The sequence below is a fragment of the Limanda limanda genome, chromosome 1, assembly GCF_963576545.1.
Source record: "Limanda limanda chromosome 1, fLimLim1.1, whole genome shotgun sequence".
Lineage (NCBI taxonomy): Eukaryota > Metazoa > Chordata > Actinopteri > Pleuronectiformes > Pleuronectidae > Limanda > Limanda limanda.
Genome location: NC_083636.1, coordinates 21,443,820 through 21,468,325, shown reverse-complemented (window position 1 = coordinate 21,468,325; position 24,506 = coordinate 21,443,820). Strand labels below are relative to the sequence as shown.

Here is a 24,506-nt window from a genome sequence, read left to right as displayed (position 1 = left end):
GGCTGTGCCACGAGCCTTAACTGAAAAGTTGGAGTGGTAGATAAGATATGTTGTATCCACCTACACCTGAGCCTAGCATGCGAGTCGTTCTTCAGGTGGGTTTCCTGTAAGAAAATGACCAGCCTGCAAAGATTTGAGGTGAGCGAGCACCTTGCCTCTTTTAACTGGCTCGTTAACACCATTAACATTCCATGAGCAGAATGTTATATCATCTCTCTTGTTATTATTATGCATTACGTAGGGTGGTTGCAGGCATCCATCCTTAGACTCTCTCCCCATTCTGCTGGATATGTGTAACTATGAGATAAATGACACTCCATCCGCCCTCCCACCCATTCCCGCCCCCCTCCCACCCAAGACGAGCTTCCACTTTTCAAAGCTTTATTTTGAATAAGTATTTTAAAAATAAAACGTAAAAGTTTAATCAGTTGACAGTAAACTTACATTTCTTAAAACCAGGCCTCAGTCTCTGCTCTCCACAATACTCAAGGCTACAGGAAGAAACAAAGTCCTGATCAGACAAGGAATCATCCGGTTCTGTTAAGTAAGTGTTTGTCACTGTGAGTTCATACGTGAGAGTTTCCAGTGGATAGTTTGGATCCTTCAGTAGAGCGGTCAGCACCTTTACCCCCGAGTCTCCGGGATGATTGTAGCTCAGGTCCAACTCTTTCAGGCTGGAGTGGCTGATCCTCAGGGCCGAGGCCAGGGAGGCGCAGCCTTTCTCAGAGACCATACAGCCTGACAGCCTACACAAGCACACGCACACGCACACGTACACACACGCACACACACACACACACACACACACACAAAGGAGTGTCAACCAGCTTGTGACGGTCATCAGATGATGAAATGAACGAATCCTCACCTGAGAGTCTGCAGGACACAGTTTGGACTCTCCAGTCCAACACAAAGACCCTTCACTCCTGAATCCTGCAGGTCGTTGTCACTCAGGTCCAGCTCCTTCAGATTAGACGAGTCGGAGCTGAGAACCAAACCCAGAGCTTCACAGATGTTGTCCGATAGATTGCATCTACTCAGCCTGAGAAGGTTTTCAGATCAAACTGATTAAATAAACAGATAAAACCACATTTTGATACAGCTGAGGATTGTAGTTTTCTGTTTACTAACACATTCACACACACATGCACACACACATAGGAGTATCAACCAGCTTGTGACGGGCATCAGATGATGAAATGAACGAATCCTCACCTGAGACTCTGCAGGACACAGTTTGGACTCTCCTGTCCAACACAAAGATGCTTCACTCCTGAATCCTGCAGGTTGTTGTCACTCAGGTCCAGCTCCCTCAGCTTAGACGAGTGGGAGCTGAGAACCGAACCCAGTTCTTCACAGATTTTGCTCGATAGATTGCAGCCACTCAGCCTGAGAAGGTATTGGTCAGATCAAACTGATTAAATAACAGATAAAAGCTGAGGATTGAAGTTTTCTGTCTATTTACAGTAATTTTTTGGAGGCCTTGTCCGCACGCACACGCACGCACTCACACACAGATAGGAGTGTCAACCAGCCTGTGACGGGCATCAGATGATGAAATGAACGAATCCTCACCTGAGACTCTGCAGGACACAGTTTGGACTCTCCTGTCCAACACAAAGATGCTTCACTCCTGAATCCTGCAGGTTGTTGTCACTCAGGTCCAGCTCCCTCAGCTTAGACGAGTGGCAGCTGAGAACCGAACCCAGAGCTTCACAGATGTTGTCCGATAGATCACAGCTACTCAGCCTGAGAAGGTATTGGTCAGATCAAACTGATTAAATAACAGATAAAAGCTGAGGATTGTAGTTGTCTGTCTACTCACAGTAATTTGTTGGAGGCCTTGACCACTGGTATCAGCCTGAGGAGACCCGCCACTGAAGTACAGTATTTCTTCAAGTCAAACCCCTCCAGCGTGTCTTCCGATGACAGGAGGATGAAGACCAGTGCGGACCAGTCAGCAGGAGAAAAATATCTATCAGACAGACTTCCTGAACTCAGGTTCTGCTGGATCTCCTTCACCAAGGAATCGTCTCTCAGCTCATTAAGACAGTGGAATAGATTGATGCTCCTCTCTGGGGATGTATTGTCCCTTATCTTGTCCTTGATGGACTGGATCGTGGGTTGATGGTCGGTCTGAGGGAATCCTTTGGATGTTTTCAACAGATGCTTTAGAAGATCCTGATTGGTCTGCAGGGAAAGACCCAGGAGGAAGCGCAGGAACAAGTCCAGCTGCCCATTTGAACTCAGCGCTTTCTGAATTGCAATCTCGTGGACCTCAGTTATGGGTTTTCTCCTGCATAGCGTACAGGGAACTCCCGGTTTCAGTTTCTGCTCCGACAGTATGTTCTTGTTGTCGTTAATGAGTGACATCACAACATGCAGGGCAGCCAGATACTCCTGAAGGGTCAGGTGGACAAAGCGGTACATCTTCTCCTTATCGTTGTCCTTCCACTTACACACCTCTTTAAAGACCTCTGTGAACACTCCAGCGTTCCGTGACACTTTGCGTAAATTACTGCCACTGTCTTTCAGATCTGTCTCGTAGAAGAGGTTGCCCTTCTCCAAACGGTTGAATGCTAGTTTCGCTAAGGACTTGATGTACCTGATGCTCCTTTTTGTGCCACATCTCTCTCCTGTCAGCTTGATTTGATACAGCAGGAATACTGTGTACATCTCCGTCAACGTTGTGGGCAGATCTATGTTCGCTTGGCTTTTCAAAACATCCTGCAAAACTGTAGAAGTGATCCAGCAGAAAACTGGGATGTGACACATGATGAACAGGCTTCGTAACGCCTTGATGTGGGCGATGATTCTGCTGCCTTGTTCCTCATCGGGGAATTTTTTCTTGAAGTACTCCTCCTTTTGTGGGTCACTGAATCCTCTCACCACTGTCATTCCTTTGATAAAATCCCGAAGGATCTGACTGGCGGCTGCAGGTCGTGTGGTTATCCACACCCGGGCAGAGGGAAGCAGGTTCCCACTGATCAGGGAAGTCAGCAGAACCTCCACTGAGGTCGACTGTGTCACATCAAAATCAACTGGCTGAGGTTCACGTCGCGTCAAATCCATCTGAAGGCGGCTTTCGTCCAATCCGTCCAACACAAACAGAAGTTTATATGGACTGTTGTTAAAGTCGCAGCTTCCTGATGCCTGTAGTTTAGCAAAGATACGGTTCAGATCTTCGTCGGTGATGTCTCTGGTTTCCCAGATACATCGATGAATCAGCTCTGCCAGGCTGAACCTTTCCCCCTTCAGTTGATTCAGTTCGCTGAAGCTAAAGGGGAATATCAGATGCACATCTTGATTTTTCCTTCCCTCGGCCCAGTCCAACACAAACTTTTTCACGAGGAATGTTTTGCCAATTCCTGCAACTCCAGTCGTCAGCACTGTCCTTAAGGGTATACCAATGGGACTCTTGAATATGTCACTGGGGTCGATGGGTTTCACTGCTGACGTCCTGGAGTTCCTGATCAGCATGATCTGATGCTGTTCGTTGATGCGCATTTCCCCCCCGTCTGTGATGTAAAGCTCTATGAAGATGTCCTTCAGGCACTGCTCTTCTGTCTTCTCAGCCATACCCTCTTGAACACACATGAACCTGCTCTTGAAATGCGTCTGCATCGTGCGTTGAAACTGTTGGGTCTGTTTTTCTAGAGGCTGAAGCTCGTGCATCTCCACATCTGCAAGAAACAAAATGACCAAATTTCCTGAAGTCCCCAAACCGATGGTTGTGAGACACTTTAAATCCAGTTTCCTCACATTTCAATTAATTAAGATTTCTGATCCCTGCCTGTAAAGCCAGATCTGACCCCAGGTCTCTCAGCACATTGAGTGTTACTGTGACCTCACAGACTAACTTCTGCACAACAGTCATCAAAAGATGACTGAGGGTTTGAGTGGACCCACTGATCCAGATCCATGAAGCTCAGCCTCAAGGAGCTTTCACCTGTCACCTTAGTTGTTTCTCTTTTTACTTTCACTCCTTGCTATGACCCGGTCTGGATCCAATACTTTGACTCACTAGGCTTCATGTGGCATCCGACAGTCAACTGGATTAGAAAGGGACACAACCGGACTTTTAAGAAAGATCTGCAGAAACATCTTCCTCTGCCCGTCATGTTGGCCTCACAAAGAACATCTTACCTTCAGGTCTGCTGCTGGTGGCTGGACGGCGAGGAAGAAGAGGAGCCCGCGATGGGATAGAGGAAGCTCCTGTGTCTTATTACAAAAACACAAGATGCCTCTTTTTACAATTTACAGTTGATATTATACCAACATTTAGCGTTTTGAAGAACATCTCTTTGTCTTTCCACGTGTTACCTTTTAGTTCTGAGCTCCTGTCTGACAGATACTGGACGAGGTCATACATGCTCATCTTCCCCAAAACCATCTTGGCCAGCTCCACGGCGTGATGGGAGTATTTCTGCACCATCAGCTTCACTGCATCCAGCCGGTCCGCCTCCTCCAGCTTGTACCACGGGATCGGGCCGAAGCCGCTGTAGATCTCCAGCTGGTACAGGTGCCACCTGAAGGCCTCAAAATCTACATGTACCAGCCTCTCCAGGGTTTCCAAGAGCAGATCCTCAACTGTCACCATCACTGCTTCCTGATTGGATCAGAACATCGTTTTCCACTTTTCTAATGGGTTCCATACAGAGTCATGTTTTCTTAGTCTTAGCAAAACCAGTGTTTATCTCCAATAGTGCTTTTGTTCAATTTGAATTCAACAGCTCCTTGTGGGGATTTTTGATTCATGGTTCCTCCATGTGATTTCTCTGCAGAGTCACAGGAACATTACAGTGTTGAGCAGGAGCTTAATGTTGATTGGTTGATATTTACTGTCATTGTGACGTGTTGCCTTCAAACTGATTCTGTCTGTGCTGTGTGATTGGTGCTGTGTTACCAGGTGGGTTCAGGGGTGACGTGTCAAATCTCAATCTTTATTCCCTCTTCATCTCAACAGGAACTTCAGGAAGATCCTAAAATAAAGAAATCAACTTCAACTTAATTGTCACCATTATGGAAAATCCAAGGTGGGAAGTAACAAAGTACAAATACTTGGTAACATCAAGACAGATTTCAACCTAAATGGACAATAACACAGAAGATTCCTTGTCAACTCACACATACCAGATGTCTGTTAGGAATTTCAAACTTTTAACTATAGGTTGTGTCTGAAAGAACTCTTAATAATAAAGCTAGAGGTAGTTTTAGCTAGATATAATGCACATAACCGTTGCTGTTTAGTGCCAATAATGTATCTTTTAGTTGTCCTCATAATTAACTTCTTGGATATTAAAGCATATTTTCATTAGCTGTATTCAACATCAGACAGAATTCAAGGAGCTGTCCTTTCTGGGGCAAAGTCAGTATGAAATTGTTTAGTTTCGAGGATGCGAATGTTTACACATTCACAGTCAAGATTGTTTTGATGGAGCAGACACACACAATAATAGGTTCTCAAACCATAATGGCACAGACTCTTTTCATAAAGGCGGAAGGGGAGGTAGGAGCAGTGGGTCAATAACATTACCTTATACAAATCATTATTTTCAACCTTTCGCTTATCATATTTAATATTTGGAATTTGCTAATAATGTTTGTACGTCACGAGGATGGTCAGTCTAACAGCTGTCCTGATAGGAGAGTCGAAGAGAGTATGTTATGGTTAAGTTGGTGCAGCCGAGATGGCTAGAGCAAGACACTTTCTACTCAAGGCTGAATTACGAGACAACATCAGACTGTCAGGGTAGATAGAGTTGCCCTAGCAACCGGTAGAGTAGCGTAGAAGCGCAAGACGGAGAGCTGCTCCCTGTCACTTCCTGGATTCGGTGACAAGAGGCGTGGGACTGCGGCTGGACCAATAAGGGAGATCCAAAGTGATTTGCGGTGACTCCCCTCCAAATATTCATAACCAATCACATCAATTCTACTGTTATAACTATACAAAGCTCCTGCTGTTCGGGGCCATTTTCATCTTCCTACTCCTAACTTAATTAGCATAGGCTGTGATAATTGTCCATATCTATGAATAACTCTTCATTGTATCTTTAAATAAAACATTTGATTGAACCAAATCTTGGATCGGCTTCTCTCATTATATAGGATAAAACAACACGCCTTAACAAGTCCCACAGTGTAAAAAGACGTATCGAGACGAAAGAGACGAGAGAGAGTGTAAAGTATGTTGGGACAGGGTTTTTGTGAAACCAAAGGCCTCCTCTTCGGCCTCTTCGATAGTCAAAAGCCTTAAACCGCACGTTCCTTCGTTCGGGAGAAGACCAGAGCAAAGGAACTCAGTCTCCCAGGATGCCTCAACTTCACACAGAGGTGTGAAAACCGACAGGAGACACAAGTTTCAAATACTATTGGTCACTCTGGGCTCATAACCTGTGAGGTCACCGGGCCAATATATGGCCAGTTCTCTCCGTCTTCTATCTCTCTCTTTCTACAGTCCCTCCAAGGGCAGAAGACTGTCTAGCCTCTGTTCCTGCATCGACGAGGGGAGAAGCCAGCTGCTCTAGCTCACATCTTCTCTTTCCATCCAACTCTTCGAGAGGAGCACAAAGGTGCAGCTTCCAGCTCATCTCACCAAGGAAACATCAACGCAACCCAAGCTCTACCAAACTCCTAGTAGCGACTCGATGTCCTGCAGGAAAACTTCAACCAGAATCCGAGCTGCACTGCTCAACAGAACCACTAAGGCAGGAGCCACACAACCAGCCATAATACTTACCCTAACTTTGAACTCCACAGCAACTTCCTTTTTCCCCTTTTCACAGACGTGTAACACAACTGGGCTTAATAATTATACTAGGCTAAGCAAGACTGTTTATTCGATTCTGTGTGATGTTTATAAGTTTGATATGTGTTGTGATATTGTGGTATAAGTTATTTGAAAGTTAATGTTAGTTATGATCTTCACAGTCTTTCTTTGCATTTCACTCTTCACTTTTTCTCTAACTTGGCACAGACACATAAACAGACACACGCATATCTCTTCACCTAATTAGCTCTTACGCCCGCTAGATGTCGTAAACATTCCCATGGGGGAAGGTGTTATCTTTTTGACCAGCCACCATTTTGGAAGCACGCTGACTCACACAGACACACAAACACACTCACATACGCATCTTTGTTTAGTAAGCAACCGTTAGTAATTTGTGTTTTTATACTTCATTATATTCATAATAAATGTTTTTCTTTCACAAATGTTTTTTCAGTAATGTTGCATGAGTGAATTTTGCCAACCTCTACACTGTCAAGAACCTCATATCCTTCAACTTAGCTAACTATCTATATGGTAATTTTGATTATAGTTATTAATTTAATTGTTAATCAGAGTTCCAAATTTGTAGTTAGTACTTTTATGAGACTTAATCAAATGATGGCTATCTTTTACCTTCCTTTGAAGGGTGGAGAGCCCAGGTATCTCTAATCAATTAAAGTTATGATTTAACATTAATATTTTATTTTGATAATCAAATTTATTGAATGCCGAAAGGCACACCATTTTATGGTATCAAGTTTGATGCATTATTGCACAACAAGTAAATATGTATGGTTTCTCACCTTTGTTACTATGGTTACAGGCTATTTAAAGTTCAGAGAAAATCACTTTTTCTAAAATTGAAAATACAGTTTTCCTGTCGATTCTTTAATGAGGTTAAACTGTTGTTTACAGCAAGACATTTGCCAGCTCCCGTCAGCCAATTAGAATAATTCCTGTCGTGATATAATCTAACTTTGACAAATAGTGAGGAGTTCACAAGACTCTTAATCAAAAGTGAAACAAACGTTATTAAAAATAACTAAATAACAATATTAAATACAGTTAAAGTCACTTACTGAAGTTTGCCGTTTTCCCAGGTGAAACTGAATTTCTGTCTCCAGCAGCTCGAGCTGGTGGAAATGACCCTGTCTGTTTTTATATCCAGTCAAATGTGAGACTTTTCCTCCTCAGTAAAACTTCTTGTAAGAGTCTTATCAGCGTTTATAAGAACCAGTGCGTCACATTGCCAGTAATGAGTCTGAGCAAAGTCCTCAGAGCAGCCTCGACCTGAAACTACATAACATCAATGCCCAGGTGGGAAATTTTTCTGAGTTATAAACGATGAAGTATCTATCAGATACTTCATCGTTTTCTTTACAGGCCTTGAACTAGGCTGAAGGTTTCCTCCTAACGTCTCCATCATTCACTCTGTAGGTTTCTCTCTGCATGATGCTGCACTGTACCTCGTCCCGCCCCTTTTCACCAGCTCTTCTCTTACTTCAGACTTTACAGCACCACAGAATTTAGCACCTTCCACTCGACTTGCACGGCACCTGCCAGACGCCTTTCTGCACAGGGGGCGGTCCCACGCTGCTGCAGCACCCTGCTAGTGGGTCGGGTGGAGTTAAAGACCTTTAATTCTGAGCATTGACTTGTGGATCTCTTCAGAGTCCAAGTTGTTTTGATTATCGTGTCTTTAGTTGCTACGTGTGTGATGTTTATCTCCCTCGGCTCTTTGTATCTGCTTATTACTGCTGACAGATTAATAGGGGCCTCAGTCTGCAGATAAAACGTTAATCATCCAAGAGCTCCAACTGCTGATATTCTCAACAACAATTATTCCTGAAGGTCAGTTCATCTGTGAGGTGCAGATTAATTCTGACTTTGTACTTAAAATTACAGAGCAGAATATCAAACTTTATGATTTTGGTGATATAACATATGTAATAAATAATCAACCTTATTCTCCTGACTTACTTTGACCTTTAAACCATTGCTTTGTATTTTAAATCTTAAAAATTTAGAGAGTCCATTAGGAACCGCAGCTGAAATCACGATTTGAGAATTAATTCTGTCTTCACATCAAATTACTGATAATAAATTGTATGTGTTGTTGTTGTAGACGAGAGAACTGAAGTCTGAAGTCATGCTAGCATCCTCTACAGGCCACTTTGTTCATTACACCCCAGAGCAGCAGTGTTCAGATCCTTCACCGAGGTCAAAGTAATGAAACCACATTTTAAACTTTCCAGTGGATCATTAGGACTCGTGAGAGCACACATTATCTTCTGGATTAATTTGTCCAGCTGACGTGGAAGCTCATGAGCAGCAGAGACGTTTGAAAGATGGACGGCACAAACCAAAGAAGGTTTATGAGCAGAAAGCGACGCAGGGAAAAGTAAAACCTGCAGAACGCCACTCGCCATCAGACGAGAGAGAGAGAGAGGGAGAGAGAGGGAGGGAGAGAGAGAGGGAGTTAATCTGCTTAACAGACTTTGGCTTCATGCAACTTTAATGTGAGGAGCTGCAGTGGAGCCGCTGCTGACAGGAGAGGGAGCGGCCGACCCGTGTGACTGATGGCTGCTGGATTCACTTTAAGTTTAACCTGCTGCTGGATTCCTGCTTCAGGTCCAGTATCAGTGCAGGTACGAGACCAACAAGTCAAACTGCACTTTACTGGAACTGCAGTTATTTCATATGGATAAGGAAGAGTCTGCAGACATCACAAGTTCGATGCTGAAACACAGAACTTCTCATTCGACCTTTAATTTATAATCAAGACATCGTTAAGGGGTTGAAATACAGAGATGGAAGGAAAAAGACAAAACAACAAGAGGCCACACTAATAAAAAATATCGAAATAGACTATTTGGAATTTTACATTTAAGTCAAGACATATAATCAATTCAGTTCCAAAATTTGAAATTAAAATGAGGTCCGATTTCTAGAAACAGGTTTTAATGAGGATTTTAGCCCGTAGAAGTAAGATGAATGTGCTTTAAATAGTTTGTTAGTTGACATGTAAACGCTTCAGCTTCACTTCCTCAAATTACGACATCTCAAAGTCTACAGGCTTGATGGATTATGGTAATGTGTCAGAGGCCAGGTGCATGATGGGAGGGGAGCGTGCTGGGGGGGCTGCTTGTTAGGATATGAGGCAGATTATGGAAATGTGATGCTCTGGATTTCAGATTTCTTCTGCTGCTCAAGACTTAGAGTCTTATCTCAAACAGATTAACTCTACGGAGACGTGTCTCTCTTCTACCTGTCTGTCCTCTTTCGTTCTGTCTGTCTTCCACAGTGTCTCTCGCTCCGTCTCCCTCGCTCCATCTCTCTCGCTCTGGTTTGGTCCGTGCCCCTTCTCAATAAACCTCTTCAAGGCTAATTTGAAAATCCCGAAACCTTTTAACCTCTGAAATCCAGCTGAGGCCGATTATTTTCATAAACTCCACTAATTTCTGTCTCAAAGTTTTCACGTGAATGGAAGATTTTCCTTCTTCAGTGTTTTGGCCTCAGAGAAAACTGGTGAATCAGCATTGTCTTGTTTTACAAAATGAGATTTCAGTTACCGGGAGACAGACGCGTGTATCAGTGATGTTGTACCTGTCCATCTCCCCTGCAGCTTCATTAACTTCCTGTTTCTGAGCCTCGCCTCTCATCTCCTTGACCGTGTCTTCTTAAATGAGCTGTCAATCAGCCGGCCGCCCCCCCCCCCCCCCCCCCGAGGCACAATTACACATTATTACCTCAACGTACAAGACGGAGGATTAAAAACACTTTCTGTGCTGTCGGTTCACTTTAATGCTGAAGACACAGAAGACTGAATACTGATTCAGCTCGGATCTGACTGAGAGAAGAAGAAAGAGTTTTCACATGTTTCCACTAATGCTGAGTGTTGTTGTAGTTCAGAAACAAAAACATCATATCCTGCAGTTTCATACCAACACAATATGATAGATGTGCACCAACAAATGCCAAAGTGTGACCTTCATCTTCTTCATCCTCCTCAAGGACAGTTCTACCCCTCCATCCTCTTCAAGGACCCTGACAACCCCCCTCCTTCAAACACTTCCTTTCTCTGACACACTTGTCAAAGTCTCCTCTTGCCTCCTCAAACTCACTTCCTGTATCAATACCTCTTGCCACCTCCCTATAGAACCCAACCCGTTCCGGTGACATCGCTTCAAGGACCCTTAACTTCTTTAAAGACCTCACATCCTTCTCAGAGACGGCTACAGCCTCCTCGAGGACTTCGACCATCCCTCAGGTCCCTCCAGCTTCTGCATGGACTCTACAACCTCTTCACAATTCACAATTTTTTAATGACCTCCGAGGACTGAGATGTCCTCTGTGAGGCCCCAGACGTCCTTGTGGACTCCTACAACGTCTTTAAGGACCTTAAAATCTCCTGAAGGACGATTGGACCCTCACAGGAACCTCAGAATCATTGTCTGTGTCCATTAATTTTACTCAAACACCCAGAACCTCCTCAAGGACACCATTTATGTTCTGGTCTATTTACTACCAGTCCTCTACATCTATTGTTATGACATAGACGTGAATATTTCAGATACAATATAATTTTCTTTTGGGTTGTGAGGAAATTGAACGTGTTGTAGTTTAAGGCTGTAGCCAGCAGATGGCGCCAAAATGCTATCACAGCAACCTGGATTATTTCTATAGAATCACTTTATTCCTATTTTCATTCTTATTCTTACAAAAATAAATGAACCACATATCTTACATTTGTCATTTGAAGTTAAATTCAGAATGAGAATTAAGCGACTTACCTGTACACCCTCACAATGATTGTAAATCTATAAATGTTATTAATAAATTAATTCTATTCATCAGTGTTATTTTGATACTGGGCGCCAAGCTACTGATTATAACTACATTTATTTTTATAATAACATGAAGACTGAATAAAATTTCAAAGTGATTTTAAATTCTAACTTAAAACCGTTCATTTACAAACATCCTTCTGAAGGACAGTTTCTCGAGAACCTCACTTTGTCCGTCTGTCTCTAACTTCTTAAGGACAGAAACACCCTAGTTTAACCTCTTCCAGGACTTTCACTCTCTTCAGATCCCTAAACCTCAATATTCTAAAACCTCCTAAAAGACTCCTTCCACATCTTCAACGACAATAACAATCGTGAAGTCCAAGATTCTCTGAGGACAACAGACCTCACTCTGCGTACAGATCCATACAAGCACCACAAGGTCACCTCCAGCATCAAGGACCCTTCAGACCTCTAAAGTTCTTGCTCAAGGACCAAACATCTCTCACACAAGGTCTGCAACCTTTTCAAAAAGCCCTACAACCTCTTCCACCTCCTCCACCTGCTCAACTTCTTCCACCTCCTCAACTTCCTCCACCTCCTCCACCTCCCTTACCAACTCTGGAAGGACAAAGTTTTATGTGTTCCTTTTAAAAGTTCCAAATTGAAGGAGAAGGTTGGCGTCAGTTTTGGTTTTTACTCTTAACTTCACCTGTAAGAAATTCTACATCTTTCATAAATACGTTTACTTCAAATTAATTAGGGTTATGGTTAGGATTTCTGTTACTGTTGAACAAATATCAGAAGTTTAATGTGAAGGAGGTAAAACATACACAAACACACACACACACACACACACACACACGCACGCACGCACGCACGCACACACACACACACACACACACACACACACACACACACACACACACACACACACACACACACACATTCACACGCTGTAAGCTCCGCCCCTCACAGACCGGCAGAGCCGCTGATGTAAAACTAACGTTCATTGAAAGAAGCGACACGGACTCGTTTCGTCCTCCGCTGCTGGTCGGTCCTGTTCGGTTGTTCGGTTCGGATCCTCCTCGACGAGCCATCTGTCGGCGGACAGACGTGTGACGGTTGATCTCGATCAGGAACTGATCGAATCGATCGATCCGCTGCTTCAGGAACATTCTCTGATAAGATGTCACTCGCTGAAGGTGAGAGACTCTTATAACTTTATACACACGAGTTATTTTATTATAACGAAGAATATTCTTATATATTAATCACCTGTGATATAAGTGGTATTGGATCTAATGACCTGTTGTTTTCCTGAAGCATCTATAACATGAACATTTCTGTGCTGGGTTTTATTATATTTAGATATTATTTAAGGTTTAAGCTGCATCTCGTTTATTTTAACAAACTGAACTCAGAGAAATAAATCATTGAAAACAGTTCAGGTCTGTAAATAACGAAATGTTCTCTAGAAAAAGGAACACTCACGTTAAAGATTAAACTAGGAGAAACTAAAAAATAATTTTTCCATCCGATGCTTTGTAAATCAGTGGGAAATAACATTTATTATTGTAAACTACTGTAATAAAACAATTAGCTGTAAAAAACTAAAGAAACCAAAGCTTAGTCATGGAAACACCAGAGATTGTGTATTAGCTCTTCATCTAAATGTGTAGTTACCGTATAAATGCAAGATAGATAAAAGGTTGATTATGTTTCCAGTACATTAAGATAATGTCTCTTATGTTTGTTCAACTTTTATGATGTCTGTATTGTTATATTGACTCATTTTTAGATCTAAGTAAAGTTTTCAGGTGACATATTAAGATGCACAAAATGGATTAAATCAGCTCAAACACACTGAAACTAAAGCAGCTTAAGTTCACAGAAACCTGGAGAAGAGTTTTCCTCAGTTTTAACAGAAACACGTCCTCAGCTCCTCAGTGACGAGTGAGATAAAGTCAACTAACGCCTGTGAGAAGATTCCTCGAGGGATCTTCAGACAAACCGCTGCACACACCTGTAATTACTGTCTCACACGACACCACTGGAATTCTTGAACAGAGGCTGAGCAGGAGGAGGAGGAGGCCAAAGGTTCATTCTTCATCATCATCATCATCATCATCATTCATCATTCATCATTCATCATTCATCATCATGATGCAGACAGGACGTCTTTATACTCGAGAGGCTGGAAACTCAATTATTCAACTGTCAAAATACTGCATTTTAATGATTGACAGAATAGGTTCGTCTGGAGTTTTTGCTAAAACCTATTTTCTCTGTAAATTTTTTCATTATTTTCCAAAAATTTTAAACTTTGGAATGCAAAAACAAATAATTTCCCTTGACTTACTGTTTAATAATTTTAGGAAAAATAAAAAGATGTCATAGGAAACGAATTATCTGACAATCTAATCAAACCATCCTTCAAATAAAGTGGGTAATAAATGTTTAAAAAAATGTGATGTTGAATATCTATATATTTTTCAGCAGTAATAGGAAATTCTGTCTTTCTGGTTCTAGATGCCTTGAAGTTGCTTCCATCTAACATTTGACATCATTTGATAATTCTGTAAATCATGATAATCTGTCTTTTGGAAGGTAAAGGAGTTTGTCGTCAGCGTACAATCAATTTACTGATCACAACTGTAATTTAAAACCAGTAGACGAAACTGGTCCAGCAGTGTTTTGATTTTAAGAAATAGTTATTTCCTTTAACTTGTGAAACCTCAGAAAAGAGTAAAACCTTTGTTGGGACATTTGTTTTTCCGGTTAAAATGATTAAATGAGCAACAGTCAGATTTAATATGAGACAACATACCAAATATTTTAAATAAGATATGTGAGATTCCATTTCTATCTTTAGTTTTTCTTCCCACATTAACCTGACGAACATTCAGTTCTTATTCTTGTCGTTTTTTTCACCCTCTCTGTTTTCTCCTCCTACAGGTTGCACTGCAGTGATGTCATCACTCCTCTTCCTCTTGCCCTTCCTCATCCTCTCCCCCACCTCGTCGCTGGAGTTCCGTTACCACAGCAACCGTGAGATCGAGCAGTACCTGCAGGAGATTGGCACCTCCAACCCCGAAATCGCACACGTGTACAGCATCGGCCAGTCCGTCAGAGGTGCTGCTCACGATCACTCCTTTAATATTATGAATCAATTCATTTAGAGTTTAGACAATAAAATGCTGAAACTCCCCAAATATTCTCCGTAGACTTACGTGAAATATAAAAATCTCCAGGTATGAGAGGCTCTGAACAATCACTGGTCTGTGTAGTTTCCTCCGTTCCACAATAATGAGCCACATTTTTAATATTTGTTACCATGACAACAAACATCCTGGAGTCAAAAGGAATTATTTATTTTCATCAAAACCCTGATTCTTATACCTGACCTAGTAGTTTGTGTCCTCACACGTAACCAAACCCGGACGGTTGCGAACACTTAACTACATGTTGTACATTCTAACCACGACAACTGGTTTGGCACGTTTTCTGGAAGTGTTCGTAATTCCGTGTTTCTGGAATTCCTACATACGATGTTTCACTTTCTGTGGCCGTTTCCAGAACTAGTGTCCAGACATGTTATGTAATTAGTGTTTGTGAAGCAGCAGCAGCAGGTTGTTGGCTCCGACTCGTTCAAACGGGAACATGTGGGAACATCCAGGCGAGGGGCGGAGCCTGTTGAGCAGCAGGAGGCAGAGCCTGTAGAGAAGCAGGAGGCCGGACATGACGTATAAACTATGCTGTGGAAAGATCAGTGTTGTTGTTTACAGCTCATCCACACCGGCGTCGGCCAGTGGATCACCAAAGATCTGGAATCTCCTCGTGTTTCCAAGTTGACGTCTTCGTCTTCTACGTGTCTTCTACGTCTTCATCCTGAGATATTTGTGTTCTCCGAGTTTCACATCCGTCACGTGTTAGAAACCTCATCAACACGTCCACTTGCTCTCTGGGAAGCTTCCTGCTGTGATCAGTAACCATGTGACTCACACACTGACGACAATGTTGTGATTTACAACACAAATGGTTTTTAGTTGCAAATTTAAGTTAAACATACAGAGAGAGGCAGGTTCATTTACATACACACACACACACACATACACACACACACACACACGCACAGATGATGGCTGACTGATAAAGTATCAGGTGTCAGTCACTATAGCAACCATGACACTGCCTGAGTGTGTGTCTGTTGGTTTTGGGATCATATAACATGACCAGAAACTGAGGTTAATTTAATCTGGGATGACTTAATCTGGCTAATCACACACACACACACACACACACACATACACACACACACACACACACACACACAGACACACAGGTTTGGACGCAGGCCAGCTGGTGTCCTAGATTAGCTCAGATTATCTGTGTGTGTGTTTGTGTGTGTGTGTGTGTGTGTGTTACCTCGTCTGTCTGCTGCCAGTTTTTCTCTCATGTTTCCCCGATGACTCTTTCACACATTTTACAATAGTTACAGGTGTGTGTGTGTGTGTGTGTGTGTGTGTGTGTGTGTGTCTCTGACGTGCTGAGGCCTGCAGTCCTTCATTCATCCGCTGCTCTGACACATTTGCCTGAAGTTGCGTTCATGAGTGGAAACTTTTACTTCTCTGAAAAATCAACACCAATCAAATCGTAAAACTGTAAAATCTGTCATCGGCTGTTTACTGCAAACTTTTAATTATCACCCTCGAGTGTGAGAAAGTGATTCTAAACCCTGGTGGTGATTCTCGAACGTGATCGTATTATAAGAAGTCGGGAACACACACACACACACACACACACACACACACACACACACACAGACACACACAGACACACACAGAGGTCTGTGATGATGCTGTTGCTAAGTGACAACCATCATCAGGTCAAAGTTTTAATTGTTTTTGTGCTTTAAGGTAAAAAGCCTTTAGAACTAACAATGCGCTCACGTCATAAAACATACTGTGTTGTGAACGGGTCTGTAGCTTTGAGGTTGGATCGGATTCAGTTTAGTGTCGTACAGAGTCTCAGCCTGAAAGAGGAGTTTCCTCAGGAGAAACAAACCAGATGTACAAAGTCTAACATGTAACATGTGACCTTTGACCTGTAACATGTGACCTGTGACATATGTGAGCGTTGACACTGAGTTCACTCTGTCTCTCAGGTCAGCAGCTGTGGGTGTTGGTTCTGGGTCTAAGTCCTCGGAGTCACACCCTCGGGATCCCAGAGTTCAAATATGTGGCCAACATGCATGGAAACGAGGTGAGACACACACACACACACACACCCCTCCCTGTCGACAGGAAGCAGGAATAAAAAGAGACTAAAGAGATCAACAAAAGCCATTGAAAGTCAGACTCTCTCCACTTTTGTATTCAGACGACAGTCTGTGTGTGTGTGTGTGTGTGTGTGTGTGTGTGTGTTTCTCTGAGTGTGTGTGTGTGTTTCTCTGAGTGTGTGAGTGTGTGTTATCCTGATGGAAACGGACAGTGCGCTGAGTCAACATTAGAAAACAAATGTATTGATTCATGAATTCTGCAGTGAAGCAAACGACAGGAAAGATTCTCAGCTGCTGCAGAACATTAAACCTCAAACTCAGGTGAACTTCTCCTGTTGGTTTTAGTTCAACTTCAAGTAATGTTTTACCGTCCAGAGCAACTGACTCAGACGTTTGTTCTCACATCCAGAACCTGTGAGGAACCTGTGAGGAACCTGTGAGGAACCTGTGAGAAACATGTGAGGAACATGTGAGGAACATGTCCAGAGTTGAGCAACTTGTGAGTTTGTGTAGCTGATGTTTGGTGTTCAGATCCCTGAAGTCGTCACTTCCTGTATCTCTGAGGAAGACGGATGATGAATCAGATCCCGACACCAGCAGATTCTCCGAGAGGGAGGAGAGTTATCAGGGTGGGAAAAACAAATAAAACCATTAAAACCGTTTTAAATCACAACCATAGATTCAGAAATCAGAAACTTTATAATCAAATCTTTTTGATGAAACTAAACTTGAGGTAAAAATCTGAGTTAAGAGAAGTGTCAGGGAAACTTTGAGACCTCCGACCAGCATCTGGTTGCCACGGTAACAGGCAACGGCTGATCGCACTGCGTGTGTGTGTGTGTGTGTGTGTGTGTGTGTGTGTGTGTGTGTGTGTGTGTGTGTGTGTGTGTGTGTGAAAGTCAGTGGAAATGTCCTTAAATAGACAAGTCACGCCTGGACACACACACACACAGTCAGCAAACACGGCCAGCGGAGTGTGTCGGTTACTGAGGAAAACTTCCAGAAAGAGGCCTTTTCACTGCGTCCACACACACACACACACACACACACACACACACACACACACACACACACACACACACACACTCTTTAACAGCAGGAATGCAGCCTCGGTGGAAAAGCTGAAAAAGGTGTCGTGCAGAGATCGTTGTCTGTTGAGTGTGTTTACGTGAGCAGTTCCCACAAAATAACTTTGTGTGTGACCGGAGTTTATTTCCTGCGATGCTGGTGAACAAACCAAACATCCTCGTTTATACCGAGATGCGTCCACAGTAACGGAGGTGGATCACATTATATTTCTATCTGTTTATTTCGGTCCGGCTTGCGCTCGCTGAAGCTGTCGTTCCCAACAAGGCCCGTTTGTGCTCGGAGAGGTTTCCTGCAGTTTGTGAGGACGGAGCGTGTGTGGACAGATTTTGAAGTAGCTCGTCTGATATTCAGAAGGAAAAAGAGAAATGTTGAAGCATTAGCCAAAAGAACGAAGTCTCATACGAGCAGATGCGTCGTTCCAGCCCCGACGTGTCCAACGATTCATTGCACTTCATTGACAAACTGTTTGTCTGAGGTTGTGGCGACAAGAAGCAAAGTGAAAACACAGAGAGAGTTCATGTCTAAATGTTGGGACTCAACCTAACAGCTGGAGGTGAACACGTTGAACCAGTCTTGTTGCTAGGCGACCGCTGATGTCACAGCTCATGTTATATCTACTCTGCTGTTGTTTATGTATGTGAATTTGTTTAGTTGTAGTTGCTAAGTTCTAGAAACACTACGAACAAAGAGCAGCGATGGTGAAAAGTACGATTTCTTTCCTCTGAGGGGCCAATAAGATGGAGCGAGTCGTCCTCCACCTGTCAAGACTTATCTTCTCACATTTTCTTGCTTTCTGAGAAGTGATTGTGTGTTTGTGTCTTTTGTTTGTGTGCGTGTGTTGTTTGTGTGTGTTTGTGTCTGTTGATTGTGTCTGTTGTTTGTGTGCGTGTGTGGCCCACAGGAAATGAGGGCAAGCCAGGTTCCTGTATTTTCTCAAAGAAACTGTCCTCACTCTGTTAGTGTTTCATCGTGGTGACCCCCCCCCCCGCACTCACTTTTGCTAATGCACAGACACGTAAACATCACTGCACCGGTTTCATCCTGTCTTCTAAACCCCCCCCCCCCCCCCCCCCCCGATCTCAGTGTTTCCACAGGGAACTTCATTGATTCAGATTCCTAGTGAGATATGAGTCCTTTTATAAATTAACTTTCTATTGAGTTCTGTTGTCATCCGGCATCAGTTAGCTTATATTAAAGTTTTATATAAGTCCCTTAAGTTTCATTAATATATAATTCCCGTGAAATCCTGACACTGATGTTTCTGATCGTTTCTGAGGTGGAGAAGAACGAAGATTAATCAGCTGCTGAATAAACAAAGGACATGTTCCTGAGAGACATTTATTGTTTGATTCAATTATTGACGATAATCCAAATATAAAATATCCACAGACTTTTCCTCTGAAGGTCACGAGTGTAGGAAACAAACGGGCGTTTTCTTTGAGTGACGGAAGCAGAGGGAGAAAAGGGAGAGACCGTTTAGACGAGTGATGGAGGAAAACAAAACGATGGCCGGAGGCAGAGCGAGTCCAAACGTGTGTGTGTGTGTGTGTGTGTGTGTGTGTGTGTGTGTGTGTGTGTGCACGTTTCCCACCCTTCTCTCCTTCTCCCTCCTGAGGCTTTCATTCATTCACAAAGTTTTTCTTCTTCTTTCTTCGTCTGTCTGAGGAAAACAGCGTCTGATTCATCTCTCGATTCCTCTCTGACTCACGACAACACCACCACCTCCCCCGCTCGCTCTCACTCTCTCACTCGCTCTCTCTCTCTCTCTGTCGTCAGGAGAGAACATGTAAATAGACGAGAAACATCCTGTCACGTCAAAAACTAAAAAGATTAGAAATTAATGAATCAAACTGATCAGCAGTGACAAGAGAATGAACCACACTTCATTCAAGTTTTTATCAAATTAACCAGAGAAAAATCAAACTTTACTACACTTTAACCATATTTATGTTTATTTATACAAATATAAACTGACTTGATTTGATTTACAACACTTTGTGTGAGATCTTTCAGTTTGAGAGCAGAACTCATTGGTTTCATGTTCAGATACTTTACTGCTTCCACTTAAAACCACTCAGTCCCTCCGTGTGTTTACATTTGCTCAGCTTGTCAAACTCTGCACTTGAGCTTGGATGTTTAGATGTTATATATATATATATATATAAAACTTTCGGACACCACTACATAATGGCAAATTTGTCATCACCACACCTGGAATCCTATTGGTCGAGCATCGAGAATCTGAGAGCAGATGTTTCACACCAACACAGAAGCTGAGTTAGTATGAGGAGAAGAGCTGAAACGGGAGCGCATGAACTCTAAATGCAGGCAACAAAAGATCTGAGTGCAGAGTTTGAGCACAAGCAGAACGTATCTAAACACAAGCAGGACATGATTATCAGCAGCATTTTGAGTGAGAGCTTTAAAAAAATCACTGAGTCCTGCTTTCAAACTGAAAACTGGAAATGGTCTCGGGAAAAATCAAGTTGTAGGGTGAAGTCGTGGATAAGTTCAGGCTGAGTCTCCAGGAAATAACCCGACTGTGTGTGTGTGTGTGTGTGTGTGTGTGTGTGTGTGTGTGTGTGTGTGTGTGTGTGTGTGTGTGTGTGTGTGTGTGTGTGTGTGTGTGTGTGTGTGTGTGTGTGTGTGTGTGTGTGAGTGCAGGTTCTCGGCCGAGTGCTGCTGCTCCAGCTCGTGGACGACCTGGTGCGTGGTTACCGCAGCAATGAATCTTGGTCGCTGCAGCTGCTGGAGAGCACCCGCATCCACATCCTCCCCACGATGAACCCTGACGGCTTCGACGAGGCGGGTACACACTGCCAGTACAGCCAGGGCAGGTACACACACACACACACACACACGCACACACACGCACACACACAGACGGGAGTTTCAGTGGTCAAGTGGAGCAACAGTTAAAAGCAGCTTCTGAGAACCACAGAGATTCTGATCTTCCTCATGAAGCCACCGTCTTCCTCACTTTTTCTTCTGATCTTTAACCTCATGTTTATTGAACTTTTAACCTGCAGTAGAAATAATCGTCCTGTGGTTATGTTGCTAAACTACACATAAAAATTATGTACATCTTCAACTCAAAGGTTATTTCAGTCAATAAACAAACTCTGAGCTTTGACATCACTCTGTCTCCTGTGAGCTAATGAAGTTTAGTCTTATTTGATAGGAGACATCGGCCCGACAGTTTAAATGTGAGTTGTCATTAATATTCTTAGTATTAAAGAAAAAGAGACGGATATTAAAATGTAGATAATCGAAAATGATTTTTACTTCGTTAACCAACAGATGAGAACTTGTAACAAAATACACATGTTACATGTGTACTTGTACTACTCAACTTTCAGAGAGTAGCTTGAGGGTCTTATGGTTAGATAATACATGAGTGTGTGTGTCATTCCAAATGTCAGGATAAGACTTTAAATACTTTGAGACGACAGACACACACACACACACACACACACACACACACGTTTGCTGAGAACAGACTCAACTATGTGACACTCCAACGCCCACAACACGGTGATAAGCAGGAAAGCCGACACAAGCACACACACTGTAGATCAGTATCTTACACACACACACACACACACTGTAGATCAGTATCTCACACAAACAGATTAAAGTAAAAACATTTTAATTGTCTCATTAAAAGTGTTCTGACTTGTATTAATGGACTGTAAACTTTGTGTGTGTATTTGTATTTGCTCACTTCCCATGAAAGAAAAAACAAGTCCCTGACTCACATACTGTAAATGTTTGTGTGTGTGTGTGTGTGTGTGTGTGTGTGTGTGTGTGTGTGTGTGTGTGTGTGTGTGTGTGTGTGTGTGTGTGTGTGTGTGTGTGTGTGTGTGTCTCTGTGTGTGTGTATAGATTCAGACTGTAAAGTGGTTTGAGTCTCTGTATATTTTGATTTAGTTTTACTGACATAAAGCAAATCTTTTGGCGCCTCTACAGATGAGGCGACGAAGAGTTACTGTATTCGTACAGTAAACGGTTCTGTGTCTCGTCTGTTTCAGGTTCAACCATAACGGCGTCGATCTGAACAGGAACTTCCCAGACGTCTTCGCTGGTCTCCGACGGCAACAGAAGCCTGATGAGGAGAAGAGGGAGGCAGAGGTCAGAGGTCATATTACTCTTGACGACAAAGTTCAGAAAAATAAATTGTCTGTTATTATTATCAACTTGTATTTGCTTGAGGTGGAATTAGAATTTGTGGTTTCAAAGCCTGTTTGTAAAAAGTAAATCTGAATACACAGTAGATAAGAGAAAAAGGAGAAGTTCATAAATATGTTAATTTGTTGTCATCAGAGATTCATTTAATAGGTTTGGTGATAAATCTGGAAATAATTATAACCTGGTTTGTTATGTTTAATTTGCTCAAACGTTTCGATTTTTGTCAGTTCATGAAATAACATTATAAACCTGACAAATAATAATAAATTGGGATCACGTTCAGCTTCGTGTCAGTTTCATATCTTTAATAAAAAGTTTTCTGTCTGCGTCACAGGTCCGGGCTGTGATTGGCTGGTTGAAGACTGAGACTTTTGTTCTCTCTGCAAATCTTCATGGAGGAGCTCTGGTGGCCAGTTACCCCTATGACAACAGCAACGGGGGTAAACAAACACACACACACACACACACACAAACTCACACACACACACACACACACACACACACACACACACACACTGAGTTCATCCAACAACAACGAGACGATATCTCAGTGAAATATTCTGACTTTATTCTTCACTTTATGCTGTTTGTCTGCTTATAACAATGGACTCAGCTCCTCTGAATATGGTCACGTCTGGTTTCCAAAAACCAAGATGGATGTCAAACTGGAAGCAGCTTCTAAAGCAACTGGTGACTTCACGTTTCGAAATGTCTGTGTTTTCTAGGCAGCGAGCAAGTGTTCGGGGCCAGCGTCGCCCCTGACGACGACGTGTTTGTTAACCTGGCCAAGGTTTACTCCCACAACCACGGCTCCATGCATCGCGGCGACGGCTGCGATGTCGGAGCATCATTCGTAGACGGCATCACCAACGGATACCTGTGGTATCCTCTGGAAGGTCACTATCTTAACCTCCAGATATTCAGGAGGTTTTATCAGGAGCTGAATTCTCCTCGGAGGTTCTTCTCTCCAGAACAAACGGAAACGTTGTTGTAAAGTTGTGTTTCTTTGCCGTGTGGTGACGTTGTGGTTGTGTGTCGTCAGGTGGGATGCAGGACTACAACTACGTGTGGGCTCAGTGTCTGGAGCTGACTCTGGAAGTTTCCTGCTGCAAGTTTCCTCCAGTCAGTGAACTTCCTGCTCTGTGGGCGGACAACAGGAAGTCGCTGCTCGCCTTCATCCAGCAGGTCCACCTGGGTCAGTACCTGTCTGTCTGCCCGTCTGCCTATCTGCCTGTCTGCCTGTCTGCCTGTCTGCCTGTCTGCCTGTCTGCCTGTCTGTCTGTCTGTCTGTCTCTCACTTCATACTCTCTGTTTGTCTGTCTGTGTTCAGGGGTCAAAGGTCATGTGTTTGACGGCTCCGGGGTGCCGGTGCAGAACGCTCTTGTGGAGGTCAAAGGTCGCAAGAACACGTGTCCGTTCCGAACCGACCGACACGGAGAATACTTCAGACTCCTGCTGCCCGGAACCTACAGCTTCACAGTAAGACACACAGTGACCTCTAGTGGTGGAACTCTGCTCATTACAGCTACACACTCATGTGACACTCTGGTCTCTGTGATTGACAGGTGACTTACCCGGGTCACAAGGTTCTGACGGAGACACTCACCGTGCCGTACGGCCCCGACCTGTACTCCGCCATGAAACACGACTTCCTGCTGCAACGCACCAACGCTAATTCCACCCAGGCTAACCCTACCAGTGTTTCCCGCACCTCCACCCCCACCTGTAACTACACGTTAAGCCTGGAGGGAGGTAGCGCCGTCACCATGCCCACATGGATGGGGCTGAGTGCGGCGCTCGTGTCTGCGGCGGCGCTCCAATACGTGACTGACTGAAGCCGCCTGGCGCTCGGCAGAAGGTCACAGGTCGAAGCGTCAGCCTCCAGAGAAACAAACAATATGAACACGTTGGTCCATCAGAGGGTTTGATGCCAAGATCTGGGGTTTGCCCTTCACACCCGCAGCTTTGTGAGCGTGGCTGGATCACAACACAGGTCACGACAGGAAGTGGCGAAGGTCGAGTCCATCGCATCCTCTCAAGTCGGTGCTGGACACTGAGGAACAAATGGAAAAGCACACGTGTGAATTTAACAGAAATCATTTGCCAAAGGACGTCACGGTGGAACAGCGGTCCCCTCACAACGAGAAGGTTCCGGGTTCTACCGGTGTCTTTTTGTGTGGAGGTCCCATGTTCCCCCCTCAGTCCAAACACGTGCACGTTAGTATTATGTAGAGACTCTATAACTTGTCTGTAGGTGTGAATGGTGGTTTTTTTCCTGCCTCTCGACCGATGACTCTCAAAGTATTAGAAGTATAGACGATGGCTGAATTCCATTTAGCTGCTTCAGGTTCCTGCTGGTTCCTGTTCACGAGGAGCAGTCGTGCACGTG

The 24,506-nt window shown here is 43.4% G+C and overlaps 2 protein-coding genes across 2 annotated transcripts; one reads left to right on the top strand and one right to left on the bottom strand.

Moving 5' to 3' along the window:
• Positions 1-424: 424 nt before the first annotated feature.
• LOC133011072 (NACHT, LRR and PYD domains-containing protein 3-like) lies at positions 425-4,600 on the bottom strand. Its single transcript, XM_061078763.1, has 5 exons — positions 4,324-4,600; positions 1,826-3,683; positions 869-1,042; positions 573-746; positions 425-491 (listed from the first exon to the last, which is right to left on the bottom strand). Exons 1-5 carry the CDS (start codon positions 4,598-4,600, stop codon positions 425-427), a joined length of 2,550 nt encoding a protein of 849 aa, XP_060934746.1.
• A 9,931-nt stretch (positions 4,601-14,531) lies between these two features.
• cpm (carboxypeptidase M) lies at positions 14,532-23,952 on the top strand. Its single transcript, XM_061067948.1, has 9 exons — positions 14,532-14,694; positions 16,727-16,824; positions 20,594-20,766; positions 21,961-22,060; positions 22,452-22,557; positions 22,843-23,013; positions 23,160-23,312; positions 23,448-23,596; positions 23,683-23,952. Exons 1-9 carry the CDS (start codon positions 14,532-14,534, stop codon positions 23,950-23,952), a joined length of 1,383 nt encoding a protein of 460 aa, XP_060923931.1.
• Positions 23,953-24,506: the final 554 nt, after the last annotated feature.